This window comes from Psammomys obesus, unplaced genomic scaffold (genome assembly GCF_907164565.1).
Source record: "Psammomys obesus unplaced genomic scaffold, mPsaObe1.curated_primary_1811, whole genome shotgun sequence".
Lineage (NCBI taxonomy): Eukaryota > Metazoa > Chordata > Mammalia > Rodentia > Muridae > Psammomys > Psammomys obesus.
Genome location: NW_026585691.1, coordinates 10,481,020 through 10,500,930, shown reverse-complemented (window position 1 = coordinate 10,500,930; position 19,911 = coordinate 10,481,020). Strand labels below are relative to the sequence as shown.

Genomic DNA, 19,911 nt, shown 5'->3' with positions numbered 1-19,911 from the left:
GAGAGACCTGAGTCAACATTTTATCAAAATGAGATTTATACCTAGAGAACACTACTAGAACATACAAAAAAAAACTGTTCAATATCACTGATTATCGGGAAAATGGAGCTCTCAGACACAGTGAACTACTTCCTCACAGGTTAGAATGCTTGTCACCCTAACATACAAAGAATAATTGTAGGTCAGGATATGGATGGAAAGGGGCCCGGTGCAGTGGTGAGAGGGATATAAATTAATACCATTGTTATGCAGAACAACAAGAGCCCTGTTAAAAATTCAAAATGGAATTACCATATGCTCCAATGGCCCCACCATGGAGTATAGGCCCCAAACCACTATTTTAAGTAAATAGCCTTTTTCCTGTGCTCACTGCAGCACAATCCACAGCAGCTAAGGGACTGACTCAGGCTAGGTGTCCATCAACAAGTGTATCAATGGGAAGTGGTAGGCACGCACAGTGGGAAGTGCTCAGCAGGAAGAAGAGGGAATATGTTGCGGTCCGCGTGCATGTTCTGCTGTGGAGGTTTGTGGAGTTCAGTGGGCTGCGAGAATGAGAGAGCTGAGGCTGAAGCCGCAGACCCAGGCCGAAATGACAGAAAACATTCTCTTCTAGTGGGTTTGTTTCTGGAAGCATCGTCCTATTGAAGCCTTGATTTCTGGTTCATTTCAGTGGTTTCCGCACAAGGCTTGCAGGCAAAAGACAAAACGGGTTCCAGCGACCCGTATGTGACAGTTCAAGTTGGCAAAAATAAAAGAAGAACGAAGACCATCTTTGGAAACTTGAATCCAGTGTGGGATGAGAAGTTTTACTTGTAAGTACACCCCGTAAAGCTGTCGCAGAGACAGGAGTGTTTGAGAATTAAGAAGTGTTTGAGCTTAAGAAGTTCAGGAAGACTAAAGAGGTCGTCATTATATTTTAATCTCGCACAGAAACGTTGAAAAGGGAGACTAGAATTTTAAGCTTAGTATTATGAAATGTTTTGCTTATTTCCGAAAAATACATAAAAGTAGGTGCACAAGTAGGGCAGCACTGAAGGAACTAGGAGCTGCTTGACTGTGTAGCCTGTGACTTGGGATGTGAGTCCTCAGAGTTAGGAATCCCTGGGCCGGACAAGCAGTGTGCTACAGGTGAAGATTTGTGACTAATGATAGAAGACATGTTTTGGGTACCACCTGGCCCATCCATCATGGTGGACATGAGACTAGACCACTCAGAGGAAATGGCTGATGATAATAACTTTATGACTTTTCACTGTCTATGAGGATGGTTATTTATAAACTCTACCGCCTAACAGCAAGAAATAATTTTTCTCTCCAGGATTCTTTGCTTTCTATAACTCTTCCGGAGAAAAGAAAAGTTTCTAGTTATTATCTGGTAGAAAGCCATTAAGGAGTTTAAATCTGTTGTTACCCTTCTTTACATACTGAGTGAGTGATCTTGGGTTTGTTTAAGAAGTGAAGTATGCAGTTTTGTTTTTGTTGTTTGGTTGAATATAGACCAGTGAGAAAGTGTTAAAAAATTGGCTCAGGGAATCATTTGGGATTGTGTAACTATGAAATGAGCGATGAGGTTTGAATGGTGTCTCTTCTCAGAGAGATGGGCAGGCGAATCGCTAACTCTTTTTAAGTGGAAGACAAGAAATCAATAGGTAGTTACAAATTGAAATTCTACTGGAGTCAAGTAAATGAATAAAGCCGGTTAAGGGCAAGAGGGGAGAAGGATGGAAACTGGCCATCGAGAGCAGAGAACTCAGAGTTGAGGTGGCTTGACAGCCACAGCATCGTGCAGGGAGGGCACAGCTAGAACCTTCAGATACTTGATGCAAGCTGCACAAACAAAACATTAAAAATACCTTGTCTTGAGGCCTCATTGACAGACTTAATTCACACATTGGTGAACAGTTAAATTTTGCTATTATGCCTGCTTCTGTAAAATCACCACCTTAGACAAGATGGCTGGCTTGTCTCTTACTCCTAAAAGGCTCATCAGGCCCCATAGACATCTTTCTCAATGACTTCTTTTGTGCCAAGCAGAAGCCAATCTGTGTGCTCATGTAGCATATTTTAGGCTTCTCATATTCTACGTTTCCATAGCTAGAATCATGAGGTATGCCCCTTTCTTCCATAGAGTTCCATGTACTTAGCATACATATTTTGAATTTTAGAATGTATTGCTAGCTCTTACCTTTTTTAAATTGTTGTATAGTATTTCCATTTCGGTTCATATTTATCGCATATGGAGTCCTGGGTTTAACCCAAACTTCCAGTACTTTTTAAGGCTAAGCCTCAAATCTTTTAAATCTCAGCATTCTGCCTTGGATGCAGTAGCATCTTATATAGGTTTTATTATTATCTTTCTAATGACTAAGAATTGTAAGCATTATTGTGCTTACATGCTGTGTCTCTCCTTCGATTATGTGCCTACTCGAACATTTTGGCATTTTTATAGAGTTGTATTTTTTAGTTGCGTATGCTTTATAGTTTTACACTTAGATATTAATGCGTATTTAAGTAAAATTTAGTGTGATATGTTATGCCTATGTATAGTTGAGTATTTGTCGTTTTGAAAGCATTGTTTATTCTCAGCTAAATTGCTTCTTTACCTTTTGATGAAATTCAGCTCTGTGTGTGTGGGTGGCTGTATTTCAGGACTCTTTGTTCTGTTCTGTTTGTCTGCTTATACTTAGAGCTATGGAGCTTGAAGGCCAAACCCTTATCAAGAAGTCTTCAATTAAGAAAGCTTTCTACGTTAAGCCTGCTCCATTATTTCCATATTAATTTTGTAATCAGTTTATCATTTTCTTTTCAAAACGAAGCCACGAAAGAGTCAACTCCAGATAGAATTTTCATTTCTTAATAGCCCCGTATGAGACTCTAGTATTAAATCAAATGGAAATGACCCAGCAAGTATCCCAGCCTCATCCTTAGCTTACCAGGAAGCATTTTTTGCCTTTGTTAATTCAAATCCTAGCTGTAGCTTTGCCGAGGTTGCTGTTTCTTCATTTACGGAAAACGTCTTTCGCTACATCCTCTATGTGCAGAGAGTTTTGATGAGAGTGCATACATTGGATTGGGCTCCTGTTCTATTTCTGTGTGTATTGGTATGTCCATATGGGTTAGATTATCATTTTGTGAAATTCTTTGCAAGCTACATTCCATTGTGTCTTGTGTTGCTGTTGCTCTCTGCCGGAAGTCTACTGTAGTCCTTGTTTTCGTAGGGCACATGTGACTTCTCCCTTCCCGCTGCCTTTGATAGTTTGTTCTCATTTTCATAATGTCACCCTTGTGTGGTATAGTGTCCCTTTTCTTGCGTGTCTAGGACTTGGTATTTGTTGGGGCTGCTAGACACTGTAGATCTGAATTTTTCTTTCAAATATGGGAAAAATCTCGGTCATTATTTCTGAAAATGTCACTTCTGCTTTTCACCTCAAAATGGAGTTATGAAAAGTGGAGTTGAGTTTTCTCAACTCAAAAATGGAGTTATGAAAATTCCATTGAGTTCTCTTGAACTTTTCTCAGGTTCTTGATCCTCTGACTTGATTCAATTTAATATTCTTTGCTGCACAGAATGTTTGGTTTTTTAAAAAGATTTATTTTATGTTGTATGTATGTATGTGTGTATGTGTATGGCTTGGATATTGTTCCTTTGGCTCTGAATTATTTAGCTAGTGCGGTTCTTCTTGTTTCCATATGAGACTTCTGATTTTTCCCTAGTTCTGTAAAGAGCACCACTGATATTTTAGTGGAATTATATGGCATTGGTTGTTCTGGCTGTATGGCCAGAATCACACTATTAATTCACACTATCAAAGAACACAGGTTATCTTTGAATCTTCAAGGGTTTTCTTACATTTCTGCATCATTTTCTGGTTCCACTGTGGAGGGTTTTTTTTGTTTTTGTTTTTTTGTTTTTGTTTTTGTTTGTTTGTTTGTTTGTTTGTTTTTACATCCTTTGTTGGGTTTCTTCCTGAGTTTTTGTTTGTTTTTCTTCAGGGTCATAATCAATGGCATTCTTTTCCTGCTTTCTTTCTCAAGGGATTTGTCATGGCTTGTAAGGAAAAGAAATTGATATGTGATGCTGAATTCTTCTAACTACTTAGTTGCATTTCTTCCATTGGTCCTAAGAGTCTGCACTTTTTGAGGCTAGGCAATACCTATAGTAAATATTTGATGCCCTTGACTCACAATCTGAGAATTTCTGTTTACAAAGCTTAGCTTTGTCTGTAAGGTTTTCTCAGTCTGCTGCAGGTTTTTTTCTATTTGCATATCTTCACTTCTATATTGTGTCTTGGACAACACTGCAAATACCATTTTGTCAGCAGCTTGGTGTTTTGACATTCTGTAATTCTTACTCTTTGTTCCGAAAATCAGTTACATACTTTTTTATTTGCTTGGTTATTATTTCTTGCTTTATTGGTCTTGCTTTACAATCTATGAGATAGAATTGAAATAGGGCTTTAGGATGATCATGCAGACTGCGCTTACTGCCTCTTGAATTCTGAGGCTTTTCTCATGGAAAGTGGCTAAGTGGAAAATGGCTCCTTACCTGGCCCTGGGTGGGTGCTGGGTTCTGTTGAATTTAATCCATCCACTGTTCTTAAGCAAGCCTTGAGGTGTTTTCCCAAGCATGCCCTCATCATTATTCAGCTGACTTCTGACAAGAAACCCACAGCAGAAGGTTGGAACCCTCCTTCTGGGTCGCTTTTTTCAATACTGTGCCCTGTGCCCGCCAGCTTCCTTGTTCTTTCTGGAGTTTGAGCTTTGTCTTTTCAGCTCAGATAGCCACAGTCACTCTGCATCTCTTGAGCAGTAGCTGGGACAGTCTCCTAAGACAAGAAGCTAAAGTGATTATGAGGCTCAGCCAAGTTTTTTCTCCTGCAGGTGTCAGTTCACTGACTGAATTCTATCATGTTTGTATGTCTTCTAGACTTTCTGTTTGTTTGGTTTTTTTGTTTGTTTGTTTGTTTTATTTTTTTTAATGTAGGATATTATCCTTGTTAGTCAGTGTTAACTGGGATGAAAGTTTGAGAACCTGAATTTAAATGATAAGTGAAAGTAAACTAAAAAAGCATAAGATCCAATGCAAGACATGGCGCGTGGCGGGGACTAAACACATCTAAGGAATTTGATATGTAGCTGGCCAGTAGCAGTTGAGAAATAAAGAATCCATCTCAACATTTTTTTGTCATATTTAATCTTATAAAGATTCCCTAAGAGAAATCAGCTGAGTAGTGATAAGTGTTTGTATTAGGGAAAACACTGCCATCCACATCAGGATCCTGTAGAAGGTCTAGATACAATAGTGGCCAGAGTGCACACCAGCCAAAAATAAAGTCAGTCCCAGACAACCTAGAAAGCACCCAGATAAGCATCCAGAAAGCATATATGTATATCCAGATTCTGGGACTTTCGGCAACAGAGTGGTAATGCTCTCATGTGGAAAGTATTCCAACTCGAAGAGTGAAGATAAGTGAGGGCAGAGCATGAGGAGTTGAAACCCTGCTAAAATAGAAAGAGAGTAGCAGACCTGAAAGGTTGTTAGGTTCATCGCTTTCATTTCGTTGACGAGAAAATCAAAGTTCAGATGGGTTTTGGAAGAGCCAGCTCTAAAAAGCAGCTACCTGTTGTGAAGCCAAATGCAAGATGTAAGTGATGAGGACCAGATGTGCCTTTTCCCACAACCAGACTCTCTGCTCTAAAAAGTGCTGTTACTCTGTGTCAGAGGCAAGCCAACACAGATCTTGTAAAACTGAAAATGGAATCATTGTTCAAATTCTGGGTTTGGTTATAGAGTTTAATTGCCCCTCAGTTAAAGATACTGTGATGGCCTCTGGAGATTTTTATGATAAAACATTTCAATTTTAATTCTTAATCACTTCTTGCACAGCTTAAATTGAAAAATTTTAATTTTTAGGCGCGCGTGTGTGTGTGTGTGTGTGTGTATGTGTGCATATGTATTTTTATGTCTGGGTATGTATGTGTGTATGTCTGTTTGTATATATGTGTATGCATGTGTTATATATGTGTGTGTATGTATGTATGCATGTATGTGTATGTGTGTAGTATGTATGTGTATGTGTTTATGTGTGTGTGTGCAAGTTCATAAAACTAGAAACAGAAAAGGGAAAGAAGGTATCATAGGAGAGGAGGAGAAAGGATGACAAAAAGAAATGAGTGTGCAATGGAGCACGTGTAATAGGCAGAGCAAGAGGGTCCGCTATGGGAAAAGGAATAGGGGTGAAGGGGGACGGGTCAAACAGAGTATGGGGGAATATGCCATCAGGAAATGCAGTATATTGAATTCTAACTTCAAATTTAATTTTAAGAAATGGATGGATGGCATGCGCATGGGCCATTCTGGAGAGTGCTGCAGAGAGGGATAGCACAGCTCCTAACTCCCTTCCAGAAGCCTCGAGCCTGAGGGGCTGTTCACACACCCATTATCTCCAAAAGACCACATACAAATTAGTTGTGATAATGCAAAGTATAGTTCTTTGGAGATGAAAATGTCTTATGAAGTTAAGGTGTTCGCAGTCTTGGCTCTTTGATAATCATCTGAATAATGACTTTTTGATTAATTTTGACATCTGATTCTAGTTCTACATATAATGCTATCTTTTGCACTTATAAATAATTCCCTAAAAGGGAGAGGAAGACACTATTTCCATTGGGATACAGCGAGAAAATAACCCTAGGTGTGTTCATTTAATGGTAAATGTGAGAGCTAAGAAACTTGTGTCTCATGTATATGTTGGTGGAATGTTTCAAGAGGATTCTCTAGCCTAGTCTTCATGCTTCATTTTTTTCCTTGTTTTTTTGTTTGTTCGTTTTGTGTTTGTTCTAAAACAGAGGAAAAAAAACTATGTTGACTTCTTCCTAGAGAGAAGACAGACATCAGCTTGTAGCAGGGAAGCGCTGTGTCGCATCATTTCATGAGAAGGAATTCTGTTAACAGGAATTCTCAGCAACACAATGCCTGCAGTAGGAAGGCAAACAGCTCTCCTTTACCACAGTGTTGAATAGGAATGGTTTGTGTTAGACATCCTGCTCACACAGTTCCCTGGAAAACCAGCTCTGCTCTCTTACTTCACCTGAAAGCCCCCTATGTACAGAACATTGTGCTAGGCACCAATAAACATGTTGGGTTAAGGAGAGATTGCAGCTTTTATAAAACATGACCTGCTCTATAACATTATAAATCTAGAACCGTTTTCTGGATCTAGCATCCTTTTTCGTGCCTAGAGAACCCCTTCAATTCTTCAAATCATGAGAAATTACTTTATTTACTTGTTGATGCTGGGACCAATCATCTGACAAGAAGCAACTGAAGGGATGGCAGCTTTAGCCTAGCTTACCGCTGGCGGGAAGGGTTCATCCTGGAAGACATGGAAGCGATGATATTGTGGCCACCGCTAAGAGCCAAGCACAGACAGGAAACAGGGTGAGCTTTGAAGCTTGAAGGCTCACTTCCAAGAACAGCTCTACTTTCAAAAGGTTCCGCGGCATTTGCCAGCAGTGCCATGAGCTCAGCACCAATTGTTCAGACACAAAAGCCTGCAGACATACGCCACGCTCAAACCTCTTCATTTGTGTGCATAGACAGTACCCTTCCCTTCCACTCAGTGTTACTGTGGGAGGCCCTGCCACCCCAGAGCACCCCGAACTTGCGACAGTGCTACTAAGAGAGGCGATTGCCTTGGCCTGGCCCTTTGGAAGTGTTTATTGACTTCATCTATTTCCAAACACGCAGCTCTAGTCGCAGACAAAGAGCCACAGGCACCTGGCTGTCCCCAAGCCATGCGCTGCTCAGCCAGGGATGAGCGTGAATTAAACATAAACTGTGCTCTATACAAGATGGTTTATTTAACACTACAATTAAATAAGAATGCCTGCACACCACAGCGGATTAATATTTTAAAGTGACAGGTGGAAAGCAATCGAGATTTGATTTATTGCCTAGGCCACTCACAGGGTCCCTTCTGTGGCTGGATGGGAAAGGCAGCATTTCCTTAGCTGCCTGAGCTAGCTTACCGTGATAGTATCTGCATTAGCATATCATTTGTCACGAAAGATGCTCTCATTATTTTTCAAAGTGGGAGAGAGTCTAGTCATCCTTTATGGGCTTAAACTATTTGTTGTTTGTTTTGACTAATCACAGACTATATTGTGAATGTGCCTATAAGGGAGGTACTCCAAGCAGCATTGCCTCTCACAGTGAGGTTGAGCCCATTGTCACCAATCTATAACCAGTGCAGACAATAGACAGGGACCTATTTTGTCATTGCTTTGCACTAGAACCTATGAGTTTTGTAGAGAGTAAGGGGTTTAGAAAGTGGACTGAGTTTCTTAAAACACAAGTTGGAAACCCAAAGAGAATTAATAAACAGCAAACCATGAAAAGAATACAGCCCCAAAGACTGTCCTGCAGTGTTCTGTAGGCAGAGATGGAGAAGGTCATGAAGGTCATGATCTTTGCTTAGTATCAAACTGAAAATGAAGCTGGGTATGATATCTCATCCCATGATCCTGCACTTGGAATGTAGAGACAGGAGGATCAGGAATTCAAAGCCAGTTTAAGCCCCACAATGAATATGAGGCTAGCCTAGACTACATGAAATGGAATTCAAACAAAAGGCTCCAAATCCTTAGTAAATAATTGAATTTAAAATGGGAATCTATATGTCAGGTCCAAAGGAAACTCCATAACCCCGAATTCTGGTAGTTAGACAAAAGCCAGCATTCTTTCTTTTCTTTTCTTTTTTTTTTTTTATAGCAATTGGTTTTTATTTTTTTTAATTTTTATTAATTACAGTTTATTTACTTTGTATCCCCCCTGTAGCTCCCTCCCTCCTTCCCTACCAGTCCTTCCTTCTCTCCCCCTTCTCCATACTTGCCCCTCTCCAAGTCCACTGATAGGGGAGGTCTTCCTTTCCTTCTTTCTGATCCTAGTCTGTTAGGTCTCATCAGGACTGGCTGCATTGTCTTCCTCTGTAGTCTGGTAAGGCTGCTCCCCCCTCAAGGGGAAGTGATCAAAGAGCAGGCCAATCAGTTCCTGTTCCCATTACTATGGAACCCACTTGGACACTGGTGGCTGGAGAGATAGCTCAGTGGTTAAGAGCCCTAGCTGCTCTTCCAGAGGTCTTAAGTTCAATTCCCAGCAACCACATGGTGGCTCACAACCATCTACAGTGCCCTCTTCTGACCTTCAGATATACAGGCAGGTAGAACACTCATGTACTTTAAATAAATAAATCTTTAAAAAATAAAAATTAAAAAAAAAAGCCAGCATTCTTTAGGGGTTTTGGAGCACCTGTGGTGCCTATTAGCAAACCAAAATATGTGCTGGCCTCCAGGCTCCCTCAGTATCACAAGTACCTAGCTGTTCTCACCTCCTCCATACCATAAATTTCTCCAGCTCATAGGCTCCCCTCCCCCACAGCTTCTCATTCTCCTTATAACCTATATGTTGTATGTTCTTTGGGACTTCTCTATTGCCTGTGCTCTTTGTCTTCTCTCTTGCTCTTCATGCCTCCCTCTAGTCTGCTCTTGCTTCTCACCTGGCCAGACTCAGTCTGCTAGCCATTTTCAGTCTTCTACTTTCTCTCCCTGCACGGGACTCTTCCAGATGCCTCTGGCTGTGCTCTCCCTCATATCTACAATAAATCCTTCCCCTTAACCGTACCTTAAAGATTAGATGAGATGAGATTAGGAGACCCATTTGTATTATGGGTATAAGAAAGAGTCAGAAGCCATGAGGTTCTGCTAGCCACTCATTTGCAGATCAAAACAAGTTTCCCAGAGTGTAATGTATCTAGTAAGGGCCCTCAATCAACCTGAGAGAGCACACGGTGTTGTATTTAAAAGATGTTTTATTTTACAAATAAAAGCTTAAGAACCAGATGCTGGGTGAAAACCTGCTAGCTCAGAGAAGCAGACAAAGCACCCAGCTGACCTTCCTTCTCAGCTTAGGTCTGGATGGAAAAAACCCAAAAGGCTCACTAGCTCAACTGACAGCCTCGAAGGAAAAGGCCAAAAAAAAAAAAAAAAAAAAAAAAAAAAAAAAAAAAACCCAAGGCCAAAGGCTTGCTAGCTCAAAGCCCAAAAAGCCAGGGAGCTGAGGAGCTGAAGCTAAAACCAGAGCTTAAGCTAACCGCTTTTTTCTACTTCTCCATGCTGTCTTAAATACCCCTCAACTCAAAGTCCCTCTTACACTTAAAACCTTGTCAGCTGGTTTCTTGCTCCACCTCTTGATCTAGGGTTGACTTTATTAAATCCTTGTGCAGAAAGCTCTTGGATTAAGGGTGTGTGCTAGGGCTGAGTGAACCACACCATGATCACCTGTTTACAATAAGAAATTCTTGGATTAAAGGTGTGTCGTAGGGATTAACCACATCAAACAAGAAGTACGGTTTTACGGGTCACAATTTTGGGGTTCACAATGGGATCAAATATTCTGCAACATAACAGTTTTTAAAATCCAAGCACCACACTGTCCATCCATCTGCTCACCTTTTCCCTCCACTTCTTGATGCTTTCCCTCAGTTATCTGAAAGCAGGGTCGGAAGTTTAACATCCTGGTGCTTCCCTAGACAAACTGGGAGTCTAAGGACATCCACTGATGCTCCTCCGTGCAATGCAGCAATGCAAAATCCAGATTCCAAGGCAGTTTTGTCTACAAGTCCTAGCTCCATTACTCTATAGAAAAATCATCCATTTGGCATATCTGTGGGGTGTCGTTGTCTGGCGCTACAGACATGGAGTCAAGGAGGAAAAGGGCTTCATTCTTGCTGGAAAAACAGATGATGCAGAGGTTGAGGCCAGCAGCCAGTCAGAGGAAGTTAGGGAATGGAGAATGGCATATACTCTTATACTCATATACATGTCCATATATTCTTGGCAATAGGGCTGTCCAGTACAGAATGGTCAATCTACTGGGGTCGACACACTTAAGGAAAACTGACTCTCCCACTTCTAGCAACTACCATTTTGCCAATAGTATGTCAAGCAGGGGTGGGACTCTGTGCTCCCTCCTCTCTCCATGCAAGGGTTTGGTCTGTTATTTCTGCCCAGCAAGGCCACTTGGCAGGGCTTGGAAACATATTTAACTCTAGATAAAGGGTACTTAAAGCAAAGTAATATTTGAGAACTAAATCAAGAATGTTCTATGTCTGTAAGGAGCTCACTGAAGAAATATTAATGAGTAAGAAGGCTCTAAAACACGGCTGCCTACAGTGGTATCTGATAAAAATCCCTAGGAGACAGGAGAGAAAGACCACTAGTGAAAAGTGTCTGAGGCAGTAAGTCTTTCTTTCCCAAACTTGATCACAATCGAAAATGCAAAGTCAAGCATAAGAAAGATGGGAAAGCTGTGCCAAAGCACACAATAACCAAAACCAATGAAGGGAAAGCCTTGCAAATAGCCAGGAAGAAGTTTCTGTTACTTACAGAGAAAGAGAACGTGTTCTCTGGGATACGGATAAGCAAAGGCTGAATGGCGCCTTCAGATCACTGAAGTTCGGCACCATGTCCAGAGAAACTATCTTCTAAAAGCAAAGAAACCAAATGCAAAATGAAGGCTTTTCAGACACAAAGAGACAGGAAAATGGCCTTCCCTGCAGGACTTGTTAAAGGCAGTGCTCCGGGAAACAGAGAAGCTCAGGGTCACACCAAGTGGTTATCCAATTCCAAACAGTCAGCCCTGAAAACATACACATGAGTCCCGTTACACAGGCTGAGCGGCTTATGGACATACACACATGTAACAAAAGTTAATGAAAAAAGAGGCCATGAATCTGAGAGCAAGGAAGGGGATAAAGGAGGGTTTTGAGGGAGAAGACAGAAGGGAGAAATAATGTAGTTACATTATAATCTCAAAAAAATTGGTAAAAAGAAAAAAAACATACAATTTGAGAACATAGATGTATATAAAGGCAAGAAAAGAAATGACAACTGCTATACACAACAATTATAGAAGCAAATATAACATACCATTAGGTGGTCATTTACATTTATTTTTTAAAGTACTAAACATGGATTGTTGAGATGACTATGTGGGTAAAGGCTCTTGACAGCAAGCCTGATGATCTGTGTTCAACCCCCAAGACACACGGGGGAAGCCAAGAACCAAATCTGGCAGGTTGTGGCCTCCACATTCATGCTCTGGAACACACACACACACACACACACTCACACATGCCCCTAATAAAATTTCCAAAATGTACTAAATCTTTAAATAAAAATAATTACTTGTATTTAGATCACATGAGTCATGATACTTGCTCAATACTCTCAACAACAGAGCTAGAAATCTATTATTATAAGAATCTTAACACTGTGCAAGAAAGGGTATATTTTAGATCGTGATTTTTTAAATACATATGAGATTTAAAAATGACTGAGAAAATGATAAAACAAAGTGCTGTGTCTAAGAAGATGGCAAAAGCCAACGGAGGGATACTTAATAAAATTCGTAAAAGTCAGAAACTGAAAACGAGGCAAAAATAAAGTTCACAGTGACATCATTATCCCCATGCTTTGCTCTTGACTGCTGATGGTCCCCAGCAATCTGGTGCAGATCTAAACTCTTCTGAATACCAGAGTATCCCAGTGTCGTAGGCTTTCATTATCACATTCACGGCAGATTAAAAAGATGCTCATTTTCCTGAAGGCACACATGGAAAGCGAGGACTCCAGCCTTTGGCTTCCCGGCCTCAGCACTTGCTTCTCACCACGTGTTCTTTGAGGGGATAATGCTATTGCAACCGCTCACAGCTTGTGGATGGAGTCTGAAAATTCTAGGCGTAAATGAGTGCCATCTCGGGTACCTATATGTGTGTATACATTTTCACATTATTCTTATGGTATTTTAGTGTTTGTTTTTTTTTTTTAATATATTCTCACAATTGCCATGTTTTCGTATGTGTTAGTGTTGTTTTCTCAGTGAACTTTTGAGGTCACTTGGGACTGAGGTCTCCTTACATAATATTGGGCACAAAGCGAATCTAAAACTTCATGGCTATCTTCAAATGAAGCTTTATGATGCTGGTCTCCCACCATGGCAGCATCTTCCTCATTAATTTGCTTCATTACTTCGGCCTCAGGTTATAGTTCTCTTGATGGCATCTGTCTTACAAGTTTCAAATGCATGCCTTCCTTCTCTATACTCACTACCCAAAAAATATTTTGGTGAGCTCGGATGCCCATTTTTCATTCAAATCTCCAGAACATTTTCTTGACTGAAGACCATCAGGTCTTCTCAGTAGCTTACTATTTTCTTTTCCACATGTTCAATGAACTTCCATGCTGTTCTTGACTAGAATGAGAAGCAGGAAAGCAGCATAGAAGAACTTACTTTGACTCAGCTAAGTGGAAGGGAGTACAAGAGTGAAAGGGAGAAGTCCCCTGGGCTTCCATCTAATGAGATCCTAGTGATGCTTTCTCACCTTATCCCAACTTCTCCCCATAGAACCTGAAATAACAGTGAAGGCACAGTAGGAAGAACCATCAATAATTCTGGGAGAAACTGGCATAGCTCATTTCAGGGTGCTGGCCAAGGCCTTTGCTGGCATCAGGCAGTTATTGTTCTGTAGGACTCTGCTTTGCAGAAAGATATACTGGGAAAATTATGTAAAAAAGAGAGAGAGAGAGAGAGAGAGAGAGAGAGAGAGAGAGAGATTGCCCTTTTTAATCTTGGTGACACAGAGGCCACTTTTTAAATGGTTTAAATCAGGCTTTAATTGTTAAGCTATTGCTTATCATTCCTTACCTCGCTTCATCCTTTTATTTGGTTTTTGGATGAGGTGGGCTGGTGCAAGCATAGGCAAGTGGAGGTCAGGGGCCAGCTTCCGTGTGGGTTCGTGGGATCAAACTCAGTTCATCAGCCTTGGCAGCAGGTGTCGTTTACTCAGGGAGCTACCTATCTGGCCCTACTTTATCTAGTTCCAAAGAGTAGCTGAAGCAAAATTTCAGTTTATCCAGTGTTATTTTCAGTTATAGAGACTGAAATGAAACTAACCATTTTTGAAGCAAAATCTGTTTGTTGGTGTTGACAGAAAGGATCATTTTTAGAAAAACAAATGGCTAATGATTTTGAACTAGCCTTCCTGAGGATTTCAGAGGTCAAGGCGATAATGTCCACCCTACATAGAGCCAGTGGTCACTGGTCAGTCAGAGCAAGCCAGTCCTCTGACTTGTACTTATGCAAGGGAAAGCATATGAAATTCCTAATGCTTGATCCCTTATAGCTACAAAAATGACAATTGCAATGGCTCCACCCAAAGTCATATCTTTTATGAAAATGAATTTACCTCAGTCACCAATCTCTTAACCTTCTAGAGCATGCTATTTGGTTGCAGATTTTAAAATGAGCTGTATCCATAGTCAATGAAAAAAAATTTTTTAATTACAAAACTTGCAGAAGGCCAGAATCTGGTCTGTTAAAACAAGAATATAGAAAGTTTCCAACTCACTATACGTTTGTAATAATGTGTGTCCAAACTCCTATATGTTTTTAATAATATAAATGTATGTCTGTGTGTGTATGTTAAATTTTAGAGTTTTTTTTTTTTTTTTTAAGAACTGAACTTGGCATTTTGATGATAAAGAGTAGCATTGCAGACAGATACCAATGTGACACTATCAGGTTTTAGTGGGTGTTTTATACTATCTGTATATAGGGGCTTGGAATTTTGTTGCTTGTTTTTGCATTGTCTGTTCTCATTTTGCATGATTCTCTGCATGTGTCTACAGAGAATTGATACCTAACCAACATTGCTGTAGCAGAATTGCTCTATTCCAGATAATTGGTTAACGCTTACATTTAAGTAGAAAAGTAATTGGAATGAATTTCCTAAGGTTCGTCTTTTACAGTTCCTTGGTGATTGGTGTGAACCTTTCTCTAGGCTAGTGTATGTACCCTGGGGTCTCTGATGTTTGGGAAGAAGGGGATATTAGTTAACAGTGTTTACTTTTGAGATTGCCTCCCTACTGAGTCAAGTTCTGTGTTCCTATAAAGTCTGGCTAGGAGACTGCACAGTTGTCATTTGCTACTAAGGTTCTCACTGTCACCTCAGGGATTCGTGGAAAGACGGCTTCCTCCTTTTCTTACAAAGACATTGAGTCTAAGAGAAAGGAAAGTTGGGTGTCTGCAGAATTGAATCTTCTGAGATGTGAACTTCAGCTATTTGACTCTTTTCTCTGGCAGGAAATATTTAAAGCTTCCAAAAAATCTCCAAGAGATGAGAGGAGGTTTAATAAGGTTGTTCTTGTTCTTGTTTTAAAGTCATTGAATAGGAAAAACTGAAAGTTTCATATAAATACAACACACATAAACACACACACCTTCATGGATGACAGATATATTCCCTAAAGCATCAGTATAGTATAAAAAGGTAGGTTTGCTGTTACCTAATTTAAAAGATTAAAGTGTGATCATTCTTGTTCTCAGAGAATAAAGAATCAGGTATGAGGGTGAGCACAAGTGTGATTTCTGGTGGATATCTTGAAAGCATGAGTGTGCATGTCTATGAATGCATATAGGTTAATCATTAATATGCATACCATTCAGCTTACATAACACACTCTGAAGAGCTTGACTAAAACACTTTCAACACATGCGTGGTGTTCTGGATAGGGCTACTTGTGACAGAATTATGGATGCCATCTAAGTACCACTTCATTGTGCTTGGAGACTGACATAAGGCACACACATGTGACAGAATGTTGATAACGAAAAGGCCTAGATGTCCACCAGCAGATGGATGAATCATGAAAAGATGGTTCTCTTTGCTTGGTTTCTGCATTGTGATAAAAACACTCACCATAAGCAACTTGGGGAGGAAAGGGTTTGTTTCAGCCTATAGTCTATCAGGAAGAAAACCAGGGCAGGAACTCAAGGCAGAAACCTGAACTATTGTATTCCTTCCCTTCTTTTTCTGTCTTGAAGAATGGCACCAGCGAAGTTTGGTGTTTCCTTGTGGGTGAAGGCCCTCCGCAATTTTAACGCAAACCTCTTGTTACTGCCTCATTTCTCTGACCTTGCTTCTGGGCCCTTATAGTACCACCGACCTATATCTTCTTCCTTCCAAGAGGCGTGTTAACGGTTTCCTGCTGTGCTCATTTCAGGGTCCTTTATTCTTTCATAGGGCTTCAACCATTTTGTCATAGTGTGAGCAATTCCCAGTTTTAAATTCCCTGGACTGTTTTCTGGGATTGGGTGAGCCTTGAAGGAATGAGCACGTCCTGGTAAATTTATTCATGGATTCCTTTTTTATTCTTTAATCGGGTTCTCATAATCAGGCAAATCCCTTCCCCCTGCTCCGAGTGACAAAGAAGGAGTAAGAGGCATCCCTTTTCTCTTCACTGCTCATATTTCAGTTAAGGATTCATAAAATGCAACTCTGTACTATGAAACAATTGTTAGATTCTTTCTTTTTTTTTAATTTTATTTTTTTCTTTTAGTTACATTTTATTAACTCTGTATCCCAGCTGTTTCCCGCTCCCTCATTCCCTCCCAATCCCACCCTCCCTCCCTCCTCTCCGCCCTTCCCCCTTCCAAGTCCACTGATGGGGGGACCTCCTCTGCATTCATCTGAACCTGTTTTATCTGGTCTGCAAAGTCCTCCTCTGTGGCCTAACAGGACTGTTCCTCCCTTGGGGGGTGGGGAGGTCAAAGAGCCAGCCACTGAGTTCCTGTTAGAAATAGTCCTTGTTCCCCTCACTATGGGAAACCAATTGGTTACTGAGCTACCACGGGCTACATCCGAGCAGAGGTTCTAGGTTATATCCATACATGGTCCTTGGTTGAATGTCAGTCTCAGAAAAGACCCTGTGCCCAGATAAAACTGCCTGGACTCAGCGGTCTCAAACCCTTTGGTGGTAGGCTCCAAGCTGTAACTCAGGAGTATAGAAATGATGGCTTGAGCCCTGCTTAAATGGAAAGCTCAGTTTAAATCTTGTGCATACTGAATGCATGGGAATCGACCATGTCCATACAGCAAAACAGAACTCATCAGATAATAGAAGGAGCTTAGTGTTAAAGCCAATGTTCCCTTTCCAGGAAAAGTCCCATGTTCAAGAAAACATCTTCAACAAAGAAATCCAAGGGGAGTTGGAGAGATGGTTTAAGGGTTAAGAAAGTTTGCTGCTCCTGCAAGGGACAAGACTTCAGTTCCCAACACCCATACATTGGCTTACATTTGTCAGTAACTCTAACCCTAGATGGTCTGATACCTTCTTCAGGCACTGCTATGATGAGGGAAACATACACACTCACACACACAGGCAACAACAAAACACCAACAAAAACCATTAAAAATAAAATAAATCTTTAAAATGGAAAGAAAAGTGAGAGGGCCTTACTGCCTAGAGCTGAGAGAGGAAGCTTCCCTGCTGCTACAGCCTTTCTGTCTACCAAGGGCACTTTGTTCCTTCCTGACCATAAGCTTTCTGAGTTTACATAAAAGAGTAAGGTCCTCATACTTTCAAAAGCCCACCCACCACTCCTCACTTTCGATTTTACACTTCAACAATAAGGCTAAACTACATTATAAAGCAGCCAAGCTATGGGAACAGAACTTATCGACTAAGGCAAACTGAATTGAATCCATACATGGTATTTTCTTAGGAGCAGCATCCTTTCCTGGAAGTTAACTGCTTCCCAGATGACTCATGAAATCCAGCAATAAGAGAAAGTCTGAAAATGAACGGTCCCAGTGAGACAAACTGAGAGAGGCTTACACACTGACTCAACAGAGGTTGATAATCAGTATATATGGTGGTTGTAATTCCCCAATGATATTCTGCACCACACACCCAAATTTATGGACACAGACATGCAGAATCAGACATACTCACACAGATACACACAGACACATAGTCACACAGAAATATGCCCACTCACCCAGACGCATACAGAGAGAGACACACAGAGACACATATGATTCTTATTAATACTCTGAACTAGTCCTTAATGATATATACATTTTAGATAAAACTATAAAATGATTAGTATAAAACATCTTTTATCACTATTTCAGTAAAGTTCATTATATTAGTATATGCATATATGCAATATTTTATATGCATATATAGCTATCTCCTATCATATACATATGAGTATATTTCATATTTTTCACTCACAAGGATATATCCTTATATAAATACATATATAATCACATATATACTCAATTATAAATTAATATAGAGCCATGCATTGCTTAATAGGAAGCATTCATTCTGAGAAAGGCATTCTTTTGTGACTTGTGTTCTTTGAGAAACCACCAGAGTTACAGTGTCACTGGGAAAACCATTCTTACAGGATCAGCCCTCTACAGCCTGACATGACGTATACAGAATGTCTACAAGTAAAACACATTGAATTTAAAAAATAAGAAATCATTATGACAATTCCACATCATAAGATACCTTTTTCTTAGTGAAAAAATCCGACGTTATAAAATATACTTATAAAGCAGTATGGTTGGTAATTGCATATGATTTTGCATTAACATCTTCTGTTCTGGTTGAGTTTCTGTCAGCTCTACAGAAACCTAGACATATCTTGGAAGAGACAATCTTAATGGAAAAAAATGCATCCATAGATTGGGCTGTAGGCAAGTCTATCTTGACTGTCTTGGTTAATGGTTGATGTAGGAAAGCCCACATGGGGTTAGAGTGGATGGTCCTGAGTCACATGAGAAGGCAGGATGAGTGAGGGAGCCATGAGACGGAAGCCAGTAAGCAGCAGTCCTCCATAGCCTCTGCTTCAGTTCCTGCCTCCAGGTTCCTGTTTGCGCTTCTGCCTTGACTTCCTTCAGTGATGGACTGCCAACTGGACATGTAGGCGGAAACAAACCGTTCCCTCCCTGAGTTGTTTTGGTTGTGAGGTTTTATCACAGCAGTAGAAATCTAAACTAAGATTTCCACCAATCATTTAATCAATTTCTTAGGTTTTGGTAAGCACGTTAACTAAAATTTCCTTGCCTGTGTGCCTGTGCTCAGTTCCCCCTTTGCTCTTAGACTCAGAATATTTTATACATATGAGGTTTGTGATTCTGAGGAATAGTCGGTTAACTGTAATTAAAAAGCCTATCGAGTATCCAGCTCAGTCATGAGCGTATGTTCCCAGCCATCCTCTTAAAGTCAGCATCATATTCTGATTTCCTTGATTAGGCACGCAGGCCCTTGCGACTGACTTGCCTAGGGCCACCTCACTAGTCAGTGACTAAAATAGAATATGAGCAGATATTTGGTGAAACTCTTTTCTCCCATACCATAAGGTCTAATGCATACTAAACTTCAAAGCAAATACAGTGGGTGAAAAACCTCACGCTGTGTAATGGGTCTTGGAGCACAAAGCTGCAACAGAGCAACGCCAAGCCGACCCTGCATGGTCGTATCATCTTATTTGCTTCCCATCACAGCGGGAGTCTCCAAGACCACCTAGAGACACTCTTCATGCCTCACACAAGCACGTTCAAGCAGAGAATATATACTGACACTTAACGTCAGACCTGACCAAAACAGCTTTGATTAATGTCTAATAAGCGCTAGACATAAATTCAGAGTAGGGCTTTATTCACAAATTGACACAAGTAGTTCAAGTTTATGGACAAGAATTATCCTACTAACTGCAAAGTGCATATGTATAATAATTAATAAGGTACAAAAGTTAAAGTATGGTCCCCCTGTGATAATATTTTTCTTATTCACTCAGTAAGCAAATTTTCAATAAATGCTTGGTGCAGGTGGTAGGGTTTGGATAAATAAATATACAATCAGTAACTCTGAGAATGTTTACTCAAAGAGAGAATATCTTTTTTCTTCTCCCAATACATCCCCAGGGCAGTTTCCCTCCCTCCTCCCTTCCTGGTCCCCCTCCCTCTCACCCAGATCCACTCCTCCTGTTTCCCT

At 40.4% G+C, this 19,911-nt stretch overlaps 1 protein-coding gene across 1 annotated transcript in view; it reads left to right on the top strand.

Moving 5' to 3' along the window:
* Unc13c (unc-13 homolog C) overlaps window positions 1–19,911 on the top strand; it is a 415,893-nt gene that overhangs the window by 174,908 nt on the left and 221,074 nt on the right. Inside the window, exon 9 of the mRNA XM_055598476.1 lies at window positions 671–812. Coding sequence (XP_055454451.1) covers window positions 671–812 — 142 coding nt within the window. The remainder of the gene's footprint in view (window positions 1–670; window positions 813–19,911) is intronic.